Raw genomic sequence first — 17,239 nt, forward strand, 5'->3', positions numbered from 1 at the left:
TTACCAGAGCTTCCTTTATATAAAATGAAAGGATCACGCAAGACGATGCAGAAATCTTGGACTTGCTTACTTATCGTAGAGGTATTTTGTTTGTATGCATAAAATTCCTCTTTTGTTTAAAGTGAGACAAAAAATGACAGCATTTATCCGGTAAATCAACCTGCTGTACAACAGATAAGATCTTTACATTATCATCGATTAAAGGCTTTATTAAATATTAATATCGGGCATTTACTTTTTAAGCCGTTTCTTTGCAATGCCACTAATATTATACTCCGTTTATACACCTATCATAAATTCATTAATATACGACAGGTTAATTTTATTAAACGTAGTGATTTAAGAGGTAAGCCACTTTGCTATAATAGTTTGCCGTACATAATCTAAAATGTGATATTATGATGTTGTATTTTAGCATTACTTTTTGACGAGCTCCTTGGCGTAGCGGTGAACGCTGTGGTTTTGAACGGACGACCCGGGTGCTGGGGCAATTTAAGAATTTAGGCTTTAACACTGGTTGGTTACCAACCTGCCGATAAAGACGTGCCGCCTAGCGACTAAGCATCCAGTACTATGTTGGGTAGAAAACAGTTGTGTGCAGTTATATTAAACCTACCCAGGGTTTAATATAACTAACTGCACCCCTGAAAGGTTAGCCTGCTACATCTTCTTGTTTTCTTGGGCTGAGTAGTACCACATTTTCGTTTTCAGGATGCATGAATAGTTTCAAAGATCTATTTAGCAGAAGCCTTCAATAGTTAACAAAGTCTATTTTTGAAAGCCGGCTGGAATGTTTGCCATTTCTCACAAATAGTATGTTATGTCCGTATTCAGGTGATCGATGAATACAGGTAAAAAACGAATAAATAAACAGACAAACTTTCATATATAAAATGTTAGAAGTAAAGTATGGATACCTTATTGATTTACATTGTAGCTGTACGATCCTTCTCCGCAGGTTTCATAAATCAAGTTTGAGTTATGTCATTACCATGCTGCACAGCCAAGACATCGCATCGAATCGCTAACCTTGTTCCATGAATGATGTCATTAGCTGATCATGAACGACACCGAGTTTATTATGAAATACCTATAGAAGTGCAGCTGGAAGCGGGGATAGCCTAGTGGCTAGTACTTATGCTTTCCTTTCGGGGGATCGAGTTTGCGTTTTGAGCAATTAAATATCATTCGCTTTAATGGGGAAAGAAACACCCTTAATAAATTTGTTTGAGAGTTTTCCATAATGTTCTCGAAATGCGTGTGAAGTGTACCAACCTGCACTTCGCTAAATAGGTGGACTATGGTCTAACCCCTTATCGACGGCCGAATGGCGCAGCAGGGAGCGACCCTGTGTTCGATTCCCACAACTGGGAAATCTTTGTGTGATGAACTTGAATGTTTTTCAGTGTCTGGGTATTTCTATGTTTATATTTATTTATATTATTCATAAAAATATTCATCAGTCATCTCAGTACCCATAACACAAGCTACGTTTACTTTAGGGCTAGATGGCGATGTGTGTATTGTTGTAGTATGTTTATTTATTATTTATTTATTTATCATTATAATTTAATTGTGGCCGGTAATGATACATCACTGTGGATGCAAAATGTTGGTCTACCGGTGAGCATGTTTAAAGACACCAGGACCTCAAATTAAAAGTATGGCCAATTCAGTCTTAGAAAATTGGTGTTGTCTACCTTGTTAAGCTGTTGGTTAAAAAGAAACCCAGCTTTAGTTATTAACAGGCAAAAAGGTACCCAATCTCAACAGACCCTAAGAGCCTATATTTTGTATACAAATAACGTAAATAGTATGTTTTGTTAATGTTTTGTTTAGCTGTAATATATGTTAATAACGGATGCCAGTGAGGGCATCATAAATAATTTTCCTAATGATGGCATGACCACGATTTAGCATAATTGCGTAGGTAGCCTTCAAGAGCCCGGTAAGCGACAACTTGTCAATGAAACAGAAGTCTTCGTACCTATAAACGTATACAGGTATCGACTCAGGCATCCATAGAATTGTTCAATAGATCATACCGACAATACGCTTTCGTATGTGCCTAAATGTCTGTGAACATAAAAATCGTAATGTTATTTTGAATAGTTATTATTACACAGATGATTGGGTTTATATATATTGGGTCATGATTGAAATGAAAGTTTATGTAAAAGCTAAAAGATTCAATAAAAATATAAGTTTCATTAAAGTTTTTAATAAATCATAGTAAAGTTATTAAATTGCTTAAATGAAATAAATAAATAGATGTTTTCGAATTATAATGAATTTATAAGACAGATTTCGCATGCAGATATTAAAAAAATATTATTTCATTTCGAAAAAAGAATTATGAAGATAATTTTTTGTATACCTCCTGCGTCTAAGGTCGTGTCTAAATTACTTTATAATAAAAAATAATTAACGTATTTTATAAACTTTAACGGCCTCGGTCTTATAATTGGGATATCCCGGGTACGTACTACGGCGGGGCTATTTAAAAATTTATAATATGAAAGTAATTAAATTACTCCTGAAAGGTCTGTTCCTGTGGGTGATTACGGCCGAAACTAGTTACCATCTACAGAATTAAGAACATACATAGCCCTCATTCAGACATTATAACATGCAGTGAATTGAGTCCACAAAGTGAAAACGCCCCGCACTCGTCTCACTTCACACCCGCGGAATGTTGCTAGCTCACAAACTTTTACCATCTTCCCCATTTCCAATAAACGTTTAGAACATTAGAGGTAATATAATTACTGCTAAATGAAATGAAGTGACAAACCGCCTATTCGAGAAAAGTGTAGTTCTTAATGCTACAATATTAGTCGTGCACACAGTTTCTGTATATTCTTAATCATGTGTTACAATCCATTAAACAAAGAAGTGCCAAGTATTAAGCGTTCCAATAAGATGTCCCGTAGAATCCGTTAGGATTACGGGTTAAATATTCTCATCATCAAGTGCAAATAAGATGTACACCTGAAAATTAAGAAAAGGAAGTTATAAAAGTAACAATAATCTTTAAGTTATCGACAGTTCGAAGAGTCTACGTTTCGTAACACTTTAATTGACATTGTTATGACATAATACGAGTGGAACCAGTTATAATCAGAGAAAGGGCACATCTTGGGCGGTGTACGATACTTCCTTGTATATCTAGGAAAATGTTTGTCCAAAAATTACTCTTAACCTCATCATCATCAACCGATTGTCATAGGTCTTGTAGGGAGTTCCAAAATCCACGATCCTGGGCCGCTTGTTTCCGCGGCTCCCAGCGACTCCCAGCGACTCGTTTTATGTCATCTGTCCACCTTGTTGGGGGCCGACCAACGCTTGATTTACCTATGCGGGACAACCATTCCAGCACCTTGGAACCCCAACGTCCATCGATTCTCCGATCTATATGCGCCGCCCGTTTCCACTTCAGCTTTGCGACTCTCTGATCTATTTCGGTAACTCTGGCTCTTCTACAGATCTCCTCATTCCTGATTTGATAACGTAGGGATACTTTATACATTGCTCTCTCCATCGCCCGCTGAGTGATTCTGAGAATTCTTATTAGGCTCATAGTAAGCGATCACGTTTCGGATCCGTAAGTCATCACTGGCACGCACACGCAGTGTTATATTAGGAAAATTAAGCTTAATTTGCTATAGTCCGCGAAAAGCAGGAGAATCTGTACGGTGTGATTTATAATTCGGTATAGTCCGTATACAGATTCTCCTGCTTTTCGCGCACTATAACAAATTAAGCTTAATTTTCCTAATATATAACGAATTTCCGCAAAGTAACGCCTGTTTCTATCCAACACGCACTGTTCGAAGACTTTGGTCTTCAGACACTATTAACGCTTACTTAGGTATCGGTAAATTAAAGATCTTTTAAATTCATCATAAAATAATTGATTTAATGTGATAATTCTTTATCATCATCATCAATAGCCTATGAAAGTCCACTGCAGGACTACTCCTTATATCACCACGCTGGGCAAACGGGTTGGTGATCGCAGTACATGTATCACAAAGGACGCTGATGTCACCTGCACCCCTGAAAGGTTAGCCTGCTACATCTTCTTGTTTTCTTGGGCTGAGTAGTACCACATTTTCGTTTTCAGGATGCATGAATAGTTTCAAAGATCTATTTAGCAGAAGCCTTCAATAGTTAACAAAGTCTATTTTTGAAAGCCGGCTGGAATGTTTGCCATTTCTCACAAATAGTATGTTATGTCCGTATTCAGGTGATCGATGAATACAGGTAAAAAACGAATAAATAAACAGACAAACTTTCATATATAAAATGTTAGAAGTAAAGTATGGATACCTTATTGATTTACATTGTAGCTGTACGATCCTTCTCCGCAGGTTTCATAAATCAAGTTTGAGTTATGTCATTACCATGCTGCACAGCCAAGACATCGCATCGAATCGCTAACCTTGTTCCATGAATGATGTCATTAGCTGATCATGAACGACACCGAGTTTATTATGAAATACCTATAGAAGTGCAGCTGGAAGCGGGGATAGCCTAGTGGCTAGTACTTATGCTTTCCTTTCGGGGGATCGAGTTTGCGTTTTGAGCAATTAAATATCATTCGCTTTAATGGGGAAAGAAACACCCTTAATAAATTTGTTTGAGAGTTTTCCATAATGTTCTCGAAATGCGTGTGAAGTGTACCAACCTGCACTTCGCTAAATAGGTGGACTATGGTCTAACCCCTTATCGACGGCCGAATGGCGCAGCAGGGAGCGACCCTGTGTTCGATTCCCACAACTGGGAAATCTTTGTGTGATGAACTTGAATGTTTTTCAGTGTCTGGGTATTTCTATGTTTATATTTATTTATATTATTCATAAAAATATTCATCAGTCATCTCAGTACCCATAACACAAGCTACGTTTACTTTAGGGCTAGATGGCGATGTGTGTATTGTTGTAGTATGTTTATTTATTATTTATTTATTTATCATTATAATTTAATTGTGGCCGGTAATGATACATCACTGTGGATGCAAAATGTTGGTCTACCGGTGAGCATGTTTAAAGACACCAGGACCTCAAATTAAAAGTATGGCCAATTCAGTCTTAGAAAATTGGTGTTGTCTACCTTGTTAAGCTGTTGGTTAAAAAGAAACCCAGCTTTAGTTATTAACAGGCAAAAAGGTACCCAATCTCAACAGACCCTAAGAGCCTATATTTTGTATACAAATAACGTAAATAGTATGTTTTGTTAATGTTTTGTTTAGCTGTAATATATGTTAATAACGGATGCCAGTGAGGGCATCATAAATAATTTTCCTAATGATGGCATGACCACGATTTAGCATAATTGCGTAGGTAGCCTTCAAGAGCCCGGTAAGCGACAACTTGTCAATGAAACAGAAGTCTTCGTACCTATAAACGTATACAGGTATCGACTCAGGCATCCATAGAATTGTTCAATAGATCATACCGACAATACGCTTTCGTATGTGCCTAAATGTCTGTGAACATAAAAATCGTAATGTTATTTTGAATAGTTATTATTACACAGATGATTGGGTTTATATATATTGGGTCATGATTGAAATGAAAGTTTATGTAAAAGCTAAAAGATTCAATAAAAATATAAGTTTCATTAAAGTTTTTAATAAATCATAGTAAAGTTATTAAATTGCTTAAATGAAATAAATAAATAGATGTTTTCGAATTATAATGAATTTATAAGACAGATTTCGCATGCAGATATTAAAAAAATATTATTTCATTTCGAAAAAAGAATTATGAAGATAATTTTTTGTATACCTCCTGCGTCTAAGGTCGTGTCTAAATTACTTTATAATAAAAAATAATTAACGTATTTTATAAACTTTAACGGCCTCGGTCTTATAATTGGGATATCCCGGGTACGTACTACGGCGGGGCTATTTAAAAATTTATAATATGAAAGTAATTAAATTACTCCTGAAAGGTCTGTTCCTGTGGGTGATTACGGCCGAAACTAGTTACCATCTACAGAATTAAGAACATACATAGCCCTCATTCAGACATTATAACATGCAGTGAATTGAGTCCACAAAGTGAAAACGCCCCGCACTCGTCTCACTTCACACCCGCGGAATGTTGCTAGCTCACAAACTTTTACCATCTTCCCCATTTCCAATAAACGTTTAGAACATTAGAGGTAATATAATTACTGCTAAATGAAATGAAGTGACAAACCGCCTATTCGAGAAAAGTGTAGTTCTTAATGCTACAATATTAGTCGTGCACACAGTTTCTGTATATTCTTAATCATGTGTTACAATCCATTAAACAAAGAAGTGCCAAGTATTAAGCGTTCCAATAAGATGTCCCGTAGAATCCGTTAGGATTACGGGTTAAATATTCTCATCATCAAGTGCAAATAAGATGTACACCTGAAAATTAAGAAAAGGAAGTTATAAAAGTAACAATAATCTTTAAGTTATCGACAGTTCGAAGAGTCTACGTTTCGTAACACTTTAATTGACATTGTTATGACATAATACGAGTGGAACCAGTTATAATCAGAGAAAGGGCACATCTTGGGCGGTGTACGATACTTCCTTGTATATCTAGGAAAATGTTTGTCCAAAAATTACTCTTAACCTCATCATCATCAACCGATTGTCATAGGTCTTGTAGGGAGTTCCAAAATCCACGATCCTGGGCCGCTTGTTTCCGCGGCTCCCAGCGACTCCCAGCGACTCGTTTTATGTCATCTGTCCACCTTGTTGGGGGCCGACCAACGCTTGATTTACCTATGCGGGACAACCATTCCAGCACCTTGGAACCCCAACGTCCATCGATTCTCCGATCTATATGCGCCGCCCGTTTCCACTTCAGCTTTGCGACTCTCTGATCTATTTCGGTAACTCTGGCTCTTCTACAGATCTCCTCATTCCTGATTTGATAACGTAGGGATACTTTATACATTGCTCTCTCCATCGCCCGCTGAGTGATTCTGAGAATTCTTATTAGGCTCATAGTAAGCGATCACGTTTCGGATCCGTAAGTCATCACTGGCACGCACACGCAGTGTTATATTAGGAAAATTAAGCTTAATTTGCTATAGTCCGCGAAAAGCAGGAGAATCTGTACGGTGTGATTTATAATTCGGTATAGTCCGTATACAGATTCTCCTGCTTTTCGCGCACTATAACAAATTAAGCTTAATTTTCCTAATATATAACGAATTTCCGCAAAGTAACGCCTGTTTCTATCCAACACGCACTGTTCGAAGACTTTGGTCTTCAGACACTATTAACGCTTACTTAGGTATCGGTAAATTAAAGATCTTTTAAATTCATCATAAAATAATTGATTTAATGTGATAATTCTTTATCATCATCATCAATAGCCTATGAAAGTCCACTGCAGGACTACTCCTTATATCACCACGCTGGGCAAACGGGTTGGTGATCGCAGTACATGTATCACAAAGGACGCTGATGTCAGTTCTCCGTTATATTCTTTTAATCGCCTCGTACCCGTACCGTGACACCCGAGGGAAGAGGAGGTGGTGACAACATTTTTTTTTTAAAATATTCTACGACAATACACACATTGCCATCAAGTAAGCGTAGCTTGTGTTAAAGGTACTAATATGACAGTTGAATATTTTTATGAATAATATACATAAATACTTTTTAATATACAGATGAAAACCCAGAGACACTGAAAAACATTCATGTTCAGCACACAAACATCTTCCAGTTGTGGGAATCGAACCCACGGCCATGGACTCAGAAAGCAGGGTCGCTGCCCACTGCGCCATTCGGCCGCCAAACAATGTGACAACATTACTGTAGGTACTGTACATGCTCTGCTGTGACCACACGATGGCAGTATGTGTAGCCTGCTAGTTGCTATAATTATAATAGAAGGACAGTTCAACTGAACGGGGGCACATTCTAATGTAATAATTTAAATTTCCATCATATTTATTTATTCATAGGTAATCTCACATAACGATTCGAATACTTCTCTGAGATATTGCAACTTTGTATTGGTAACTATAATGTTTACGTGTACTAGATACAAGAAAGGGCATGCATAATAGTCCAGTAGGTAATTGAGTAATAATATGCATTAATTGGGTGGGTGTGACTGTTAATATCAATCGGATTCAGCTTACTCACATTCCAATTCGTTTAAACAAAGTCAAAAATTGAGAGGCGCTTAAGAACGTTGAGGTTAAACACTACACATATTCAATCGGCAATACGTAACATAACAAATTTTGCGGGGCCGCCTGCCACAAATGCTAGTAGTTATAATCGTAACTTACTAGGATTTTAACCAATTTCTATGTATTATCAACTGTGTGAACTGAATGAAATATTTTTGATTATTGATTATTGATTTGATATAAGGTGGGTGACTAACCTACGGAGCGGTTTGTGTTGTCACCAATACAGCAAACTCAACCTGAGTTTGCTCCGATTTGTGGATACGTTAAATGGTTATAATTCCGTGTTTTTTATTTTGTTTAATATTATATATATTTTTTACCCCTCGCTTGGGCTAAGATACCTCGTGACTCGTGTGAAATGACATATTATCTGCAATTAAAAAAATGTCTGAGTCGTCACGGGGCGCCTGGCCATCTGCCATCTTTTATATAAGTTATATGAAAAAAAAAACAGATTAGGATATAGCGTACTGAAAAGATAAAGCATAACAATTTGTGCCATAAAACAATGACTTTTAATTACATTTTTATTAAATACAAATTAAAATGAAATTGGGACAACTCAACTTCGTATCGTACATATAAATTCCGTCATATAGCGTCAGGTTTACCCTCGCCTATAGATGTTTCCCAAAAACAATGTTTTTGTAAAATATCTGCAAAAAATTACAACAGAAATTCGTAATTCATAATATTTTATGAAGAGAGACCAACTGATTGATTACAATCAGGGGGTCTCTTTATTTTTTATACTTGCGGTCATGCATAGCACCCATTCATTTAACCGGTCATTGTTTATTAAGCCACCTTTAAGTTAACTCATTTGAGAATTTACCGATACCGTAACCGATTTTGTGATTTAAACTTCATTCAATACATTCTTGTTTGCTCGTAACAAAGCCCAAAAATTCAATTCGGTCAAAATTTCATGTCTAAAAGAGTTAAAATTCAAAATTTAGTTTTTTATGATTTTTTCTAATCATTAACGCCCCCGCTATACACTTCGGAGATTTAACACTTATAAAAATGTTAGCCTATCCATTAAGTCAATGTACAATCCTCTACATGGATGCAGTTTAATAGTTTTAACGGAACAACCGTAAAAATCTCTATAGATTTATATATTAGTATAGATATCTATACCAATGATTTAGTTCGTATTCTCTTAAAATATTGGCATATTTGTTAACAACCTGAAACGTACGTTAATGTTCTAACATAAAGTCGTTTCTATTTTAATGCATAATAACAGACTTGCAGGAAAAATACGTATCTGTGAAACGATGAAAATAGATACGGCAAAGTTGGTAGTTAAACTAAGGCCTTACTAAAGAAGAAAAGATTTTGATTTACACCTAACGTCGTTCCTCATAATTTTTACTCCCGCTAGTACCAACATTTGTGCAGTGCATTAGATACCCAATAATGAAATAATTTATTCTATAATGACCAATCACCGTGTCTTTCTTTCTACTCTTAAAAGGACATCAGTGCCGGATGTTTGCATCTTAAAAGAGCTTAATTATTAAGTAAGTATAGATATCCGCCTTGCTCTACATAAGCTATTTGTTTTTAGATTTGATGTTAAAATGAGATGATTAATTGATTACGAGGTTCTAAATTCGGTTGAACCAATTTGTTAGTGTCACTATGATGTATTCAGTTCATTCTTGATTGATTATCAGTTATCGCCTACTACATAAAGGCTTTTGAACATAGTGCATTTAACGAATCGTTATCTTGCTTATTTTGATTATTAGACGTTGTGGGACGTTAAATCGGATAGTGCATCCCGTCGCATCGTTCCACTGAACTTGAGTAAAGTAGCACACGATATTAGTATGTACATTGTTTGAGCCTGACATCTTTACATGCAATAAAATGCATTTAAATTATAGTTTGGTCAGTTTAATAGTTCAATGTTGATTGTTGAATCATGCTTTAAATTTCTGAGATCGTTTAATGTCAGCTGTAAATGGAATCGGATTGTGGATTGTGTTTTCATATTAACGCTCATGTTGAATATTCTGACAGGCATCGTAGAGATGTAAATGTTCTTATGATTTATTATTACAAATTCCAAGCTGATGAAGGTGCATAGTTGGCACATAATATTCTGTTTTATTCATTTATGTACAGTACCAGTGCCCTTTGCTCGGTTTATCTCGTATTTCTTTTAAAGTTATCTGATATTTATCACGGTCAACAATTCTAATGATATTAAGCATAAGGCAAGAGTTTAAATTTAAAATATAACATAAACGAGTTATTTATATATATCTCTATATATATAGAAGAGAAAGTGTGTGGGTATGTTCCGTATAGGCTCCGAAACGGCTGGACCGATTTCAATGAAACTTTCAGGGAATCTCCGGATTGACCTGGCGACTAATCCTGTAAAGTTTGGTGACGATTGGAGCACTCCTATTTTTGAACTGTCAAACTGTCAAATACAGCTTTTATTTACTATGATGATATTCTATTGTTGGGTGTACATGGGTGTAGATAAAGATCTTCACCCGCTCGAGAAGAGAATAAAAGAGAATGAATACGCAGAGAAATAAATGATTTAATATATTATGACACTTGAATTAAAAATATAATGATGTAAGTTTATTGTTTAAATAAAATAAAGCAAAATCTAGCCCGGCGAAGCGGGCTGGGTACGCTAGTAATATTATATTTATTAAAAGTAACGCTTCAAATTATTAATCTACCCAAGTCGTGGAATGAAAAATATGAAGATACCAAAGTTTTTACTAAAAGCAAAAGTAAAACCTCATTTGACAGATGATGTAACTTTACTTTTGAAGCGGATCTCATAATCTCATTGACGAAATGTAACTAATGCTTTGGTTCTTGGTAAAGAAGACACTAAATGTAGGTACCATATTTGTATTCGGAACACGACGTCGTGAATCGGTGTGACAAACAGGCAACACGCGCTGTAAATAAAAGGAATTGGCAGCAAAAAGGATTGCTTAAGCCATTACCTACAAGACGAGTCATTGTGATTTATTGTAGTGTCTAGTGTGTAGCGTTACAAAGAGAATGTGTTCTTTCCTAATTAAGCTCGTTAGTATATTCTTTAAACTATCTTTTGACTATGTTGTTTGTGACACTGTCCGGCTCTTTAAATATCACTACGCAAAATATGATCTAGAAATATTCCTCCGTTGCTCCGTAAAATAAACGCAAAGCGGCGATACCGGAATCTTCGTGTCAAACATCACTTTTGTATAATATCAAGTGGTTTTTGCAGTTACATTGCTACTAATGTCGCTACTGAAAAGATTTACGTAATCTGCTAGTAGCCCTGGAACGCTGCGCCCGAAGCCTCTAGCTTAAACATAGGCCAAAAATGATTAAAAATAGAACAATTTCTCAAAAAAATTAACCTTTGTAGCTCCCACTTAATATGGATTTGGAGGTATAATTTTCGCAATACTGTACTATAATTTACAAATATATATATATACATATATAATATATATAAATAAATATTTTACGACAGTAGGTACACATATTGCCATTCTTACTATGGGTAGCTTAGTACCCATAGTAACCTAGTTAAGGTTACTATGGGTACTAAGATGACTGATGAATATTAATTAAATTAACATTTTCCAGTTGTTGGAATCAAACCCACGGCCGTGAAAGCAGGGTCGCTGCCCACTGCGCCAATCGGCCGTCAGCATTAACGTTCGTCTGCTAACGTGGATTATTTGGCTTTTGTAATAGCCATTTGTAATTTTTTTTTATGGGACAATTGATTTATATTGAAGCTCATGGTTATAAAATAAATGCGCAATCATACGCGGTTAGACACCAGCAAAAATCGATTTCACATTCAATTTACAAAATACCATTTACTTCATTATTAGTATCGGACACTATAGAAGTTTTACGAACAACTTATTCTTATAAATAGATACTCTTAGGATGTGTTTTAGAGTTATTAAACCTGAAATTTGGAAACCTGAAGTTTACAAGCTTCAGAATTTTACTATCTTGTGGGAGATGAGAGCATAGTTGCATACTTCCAAGATGCCTTGTCGTTAAACAAATTATCAATATTAAATGTAACCACGATTTAATAAATATGTTTAACAGATGTTTTAAATTCATGCAATAGTATTCCAAAATAACCCTTAGAATTATAATTTAAAAGCTTTTACTCAATCCCACAAATGACCTACCTTTCGCACTTAAGTATAGCATTTTACCATTTTGCTAGAGAAGCAGTTACCAATTTTGACTTGTCTTTTAGCTTGTCGAGTCGCCAGACAAAACCTTGTTTGTGCAACATCACGATTTTGCTTCTATTGCAACTGCATATTTCGCTATTTTAAACTTAGACCCTACATAAGAGATTTAGATTACTTTAAATGATCTTGGTAGAATCTGCCTTCAAAACCGGTGGAAGAGTCACTACAAACAGACTGACTTGACGTTTCAACAGTGCTTATAAACTACGCCTACTTGAGATAAATGAATTTGAATTTAGAATTTGAAATGATGAAATACTCGTAATATATTTACTCAAGCATTAAGTTGTTAATCATTAAAAAACTTATTAAAGGAAAACATACTAGTACAAAAATTTAACAGCAATATCAAGAAAGTCAGCGAATCAAAGTAAAAGAATGCTTATTCTTTTAATTACTGGAATGTTGTAATTTAATTTGAAATTAGCTTTGAAAATTATTTTAATTTGAAAAATATTAGCTATTTTCAGTAAAAGTGCCTTACTAATATAACCAGTCCCTAAATATTAACCTTCCTTGTTTCTGCTGCCAAGCACATGCTTGGCATCAGAAACAGGGAAGGTAAGTACCTACTTCTCCGCTGAGCTTTGTCATAAAGCTCTACTATTACTAAAATAGCTAATATTTTTAAAATAAAAATAATTTCAAAGCTAATTTCAAATTAAATTACAACATTCCAGACCCTTCAGACGTGAATACTGTAATAGCTGTAATATTCACGTCTGAAGGGTCTGGAATGTTGTAATTTAATTTGAAATTAGCTTTGAAATTATTTTTATTTTAAAAATATTAGCTTTTTGTATATATGTGTGGTTGCCGGTGTAATTTACCAACATTTTTTTATTCAATTACAAGCCCATTACAATGTCATATAGATTAAATAATTATTATATTTTCAAAAAATAATGTCAATCTAATGTTAACATTTGAAATGGAACCCTGTGACGGCGCTATAAGCAGATTGGGAGGCGGAATTATTATTGTCAATATTAAATATTCTCATTTAGGAAGTCGTTTATTTTATAATAAGCTTTCTCCAGCAAGTAATGTTTTAAGGATTTTGTAAATCAGTTTAAACTCTCTTTTTCTTTTATATGTTCCGGGATTTTGTTGTAAATTTTTGTGCACATGGGGTTTGGGCCGGTGCTGTGGATTTTTAACTTAGATGGCGGTAGGACCAGGTTGTGTTTGCGCATGCGCCGCAATGTATCCTGCCGGGGCATGTCTTGGAGTTTTTAAAAAACATTTGGGATGTTTTCTTACAATTCTTAATTACAGGCATATGTGGCTTAACAGCTACGACTAAGGTAAATTAACACTTTTTAGGGAGTGTTCCTTGCATGCCCTGAGACGTGTTGCCGTGTTTATAGGCTTCCATCAAGATAACCATCAGGTGGGTCTGCTTGGTCCGTCATTTAATAATTACTATGAGAAAAAAAGCTCACTCCAGAGTTTAATTTCGACTTATGTTCTGCTTATGTTGGCCTATGACAAAGAAACGCGGAAAACATGTACACGTCATAGATTTGCGCCTTGATGCCGCGTTAATAACGGGAATGTGGAGCATGCATTTTAGTCAGAACATAAATGGCGCGAAAGTAATTATATCAATTAACCAGGTGTTTCAAAGCAGGATATAGTATTTATGATTTTAATTATTTCTTGAAACGCAAACGAAGGCATTGCAGGTAGTTTATAAAGAACTATATGTGGCTCATACGCGTTTTTTTCGTTATTTTAAAAATCGGTTAAACACTTTACGGGCTTGATCTGACAAAATTATTATCCTAAATTTGAAAAAGCAGTTTAATAAAACACCGAAAGCTCTGAAGAAATGCGAAGGACCGACGTCGATGTAACTAATGCGATTTTCTTTACCCAATCAGTTTTAGTTAAGACGGGGTTTTTTTACTACTCCGTTTTTTTTTTTATCTCATCTTAACGTTCAGGTATATCTATGAATGCTATATTTAGACGGCCAATTAGCGACGCAGCGGGTAGCGATCCTGATTTCTTAGTCCAAGGCTGTGGGTTCGATTCCCACAACTGGAAAATGTTTGTGTGATGAACATGAATGTTTTTCAGTGTCTGGGTGTTTATCTGTATATTATAAGTAATTATGTGTATTATATTTATAGAAATATTCATCAGTCATCTTAGTACCCATAACACAAGCTACGCTTACTTTGGGGCTATGTGGCGATGTGTGTAATGTCGTTGTATATTATATTATTATATATTATACAATTGATGAATTTCTTAATGACAAGGTTGCTTGGAAGCATCCGGCTCCGCTTTCATCTCTCACAAGATAGAAAAATGAATTTTGAAATGTAAAATGTAAATTGTTAATGTTGGAAAAGAGCAACTGCTGAGTTTCTTGCCGGCTTCTTCTCAGTAGAATCTGCCTTCCGAACCGGTGGTAGAGTCACTACACACAGACAGACTTGACGTTTCAAAAGTGCTTATATTAGGCCTACTTGAAATAAATGAATATTGATTTTTTTTTTTTAATAACAAGCACCGTCACTGCATCATCACTTATCGCCAGGGCTGACTTGTAGTGGAGTTAAAAAAAAAAACAAAACATTGTAGTGTTCGAATGTCCATACATACAAATCAAGTTATTCAAAAATGACGTGATATCGTTTCAAGATATTGGTGTTAGAAACAGGTAACTAAAGAGCGAATGAAATTACGAGACAATCATGTAAGCATATCGAAGACTGCCCCTTGCTTAGTTATTAGTTAAATTATCAACAAGCGATGCGGAAAAGTTGCGAAAGTGTAGCTATTACAACAGAACGAGATAGTATCTGTACGCATAGCATTTATTGTAATGAAATATCAGGCTCTATTTACGTGAAACATCGTGATGGACGGAGATTACCTACTGGTTCACCTTTCCCACTCATTTCACAATGTCGTCGTATAACGTGTAATATTTACTAGTGATCAGATCGTTTTGTTCTTTATTAAGATACTAAAACGTACTTGAGAGGTGTTGAAAGTGCGCTATTTGGATATGTTAAGGATTTTTTTAATGTCACGCGTTTAATTTTATATACAAAATATATATTTGAGTCATTGGTTGCCCTTTTAACTAAATAGCTTTTTAAACTGTTTGTGAGTGAGATAGTGAATAAATCTGAATAAAGATAAATCATAGATAAATTCTCATTGTAAAAACCATTCGTTTTGAAATTTTTAGAAACGGCATCTGACTTAAGATCATGTCGTATTCTGACACTGAGCATGCCATACCACAAGACGAACTTTTATAAGCTTTCCTTCACAGTGCAAGCTATCGAATTGTGGAATGCTCTCCCTACGAACACACGACAGGCAAAATCGCTTGATATGTTTAAAAATGTTAAATCTTATTATCTTACGCAATAAGACGACTGGTTTTTTTTCCATCCATGCATTAATATAGCTTATCATAATATATATTACTTTATTATTTTTAGATTTATTTAATATATATATATATATATATATATATATATATTTTTTTTTTGTAATTTTTGTCTATGTATTCGTGTGTAGTTATTCGATTGTAGGTTTATAATAATTTTACACCACGTATTGGTTCTCGCTTTTGTTGTCCTAATCCTGAGGTAGCCCGGCAGAGATCGCTTTTAAGCGATAAGGCTGCCTTTTGTAATCTACTCCAGTCCTCGTGTTTCTCTCTATTCGTCCTTTATTTTCCTAACTGTGTAGTGGTGTAAAAATGAAGAGTTTAAATAAAAAATAAAAAATGTTTTGAAATAACAACCTATCTGTATAGGATTTCATACAGTAATAACTAAGTAATTATGCATATAAAAGCAATACACACTTCTACCATAAAATAACGCAACGTCTTCAACGCAATTTCTTCCCAATTGTTTACCTTTATCACAAGCTGTACAACTCTGTGATTTATACTTAGGTTTTTTTGTTGCAGAATACCAATTTGGGTGATAACGTAGCGTCAAACAAAAGGAACACATTATGAGTTCTTCGTTGAGGTTACAGGTGAGTTTTCTAGTATTTTTCTCTATGAACTAAAACTTTGTGCACGAAACGGGAAATAATTTTGGATTATGCAAAATATGTACCTAAGATGATTTTCTGTGTGTTAAGATTGTCAAAGTCAAATTCAAAAATATTTTTATTCAAGTTGGCCCATAGATGGCACTTTTGATGCGTACATTGCATGAGAAATGTTTACACGGTAGTGAGATGATGACTATAACCATATTCGTTAACTTCCAAATGCGTCTTGGTTTAAGAAAAAGCCCACAACAAATTTAACCGGGTGTTCTTTTTTGCTATCGTTCATCACACATTGTCATCTAAAATTATAAGAAGAGCAATATTTTTATCGACTACGTAATCTTTTATATTAGAATAGGACCACATCACATTCGGTCACATGACCGAATTCGGATTCAGTTGCAATGTTTTTGTCAAATTTTTATTTTGATGCTTTCCAGGAATCATTGATCTTATCTACACTTGTAGGAAATATCAGTATAAATAAGTAAAAAAATATATGAAAGTCACGCACTCAGTACCGTCTACTTACAGCTACCAACTAAAGGTTTATAGTATTTTTAATTCTATCAAAAAGTTTTATAAATATCTAAGAACGCCGAATTTTCGTTACAGCTAAAGTTGTATTTTTTTTCGACTGATTGAATTTTACAGTAGAGCGTTCAACCATTTAGTCTGAAAAATGACCAAGAAAGACATTTTTTTGTGCACAAATATAAATTTACAAC

The 17,239-nt window shown here is 34.9% G+C and overlaps 2 protein-coding genes across 2 annotated transcripts in view; one reads left to right on the forward strand and one right to left on the reverse strand.

Annotated features, from left to right (window-relative positions):
• Positions 1–17,239, reverse strand: part of LOC120625586 (band 7 protein AGAP004871-like) — a 174,511-nt gene that overhangs the window by 136,262 nt on the left and 21,010 nt on the right. The gene's annotated exons all lie outside the window — the stretch shown is intronic.
• LOC120625587 overlaps positions 1–17,239 on the forward strand; it is a 46,778-nt gene that overhangs the window by 23,652 nt on the left and 5,887 nt on the right. Inside the window, exon 2 of the mRNA XM_039892651.1 lies at positions 16,420–16,490. Coding sequence (XP_039748585.1) covers positions 16,467–16,490 — 24 coding nt within the window. The 5' untranslated portion in view covers positions 16,420–16,466. The remainder of the gene's footprint in view (positions 1–16,419; positions 16,491–17,239) is intronic.

The sequence above is a fragment of the Pararge aegeria genome, chromosome 8 (assembly GCF_905163445.1).
Source record: "Pararge aegeria chromosome 8, ilParAegt1.1, whole genome shotgun sequence".
In the NCBI taxonomy this organism is placed as follows: Eukaryota; Metazoa; Arthropoda; class Insecta; order Lepidoptera; family Nymphalidae; genus Pararge; species Pararge aegeria.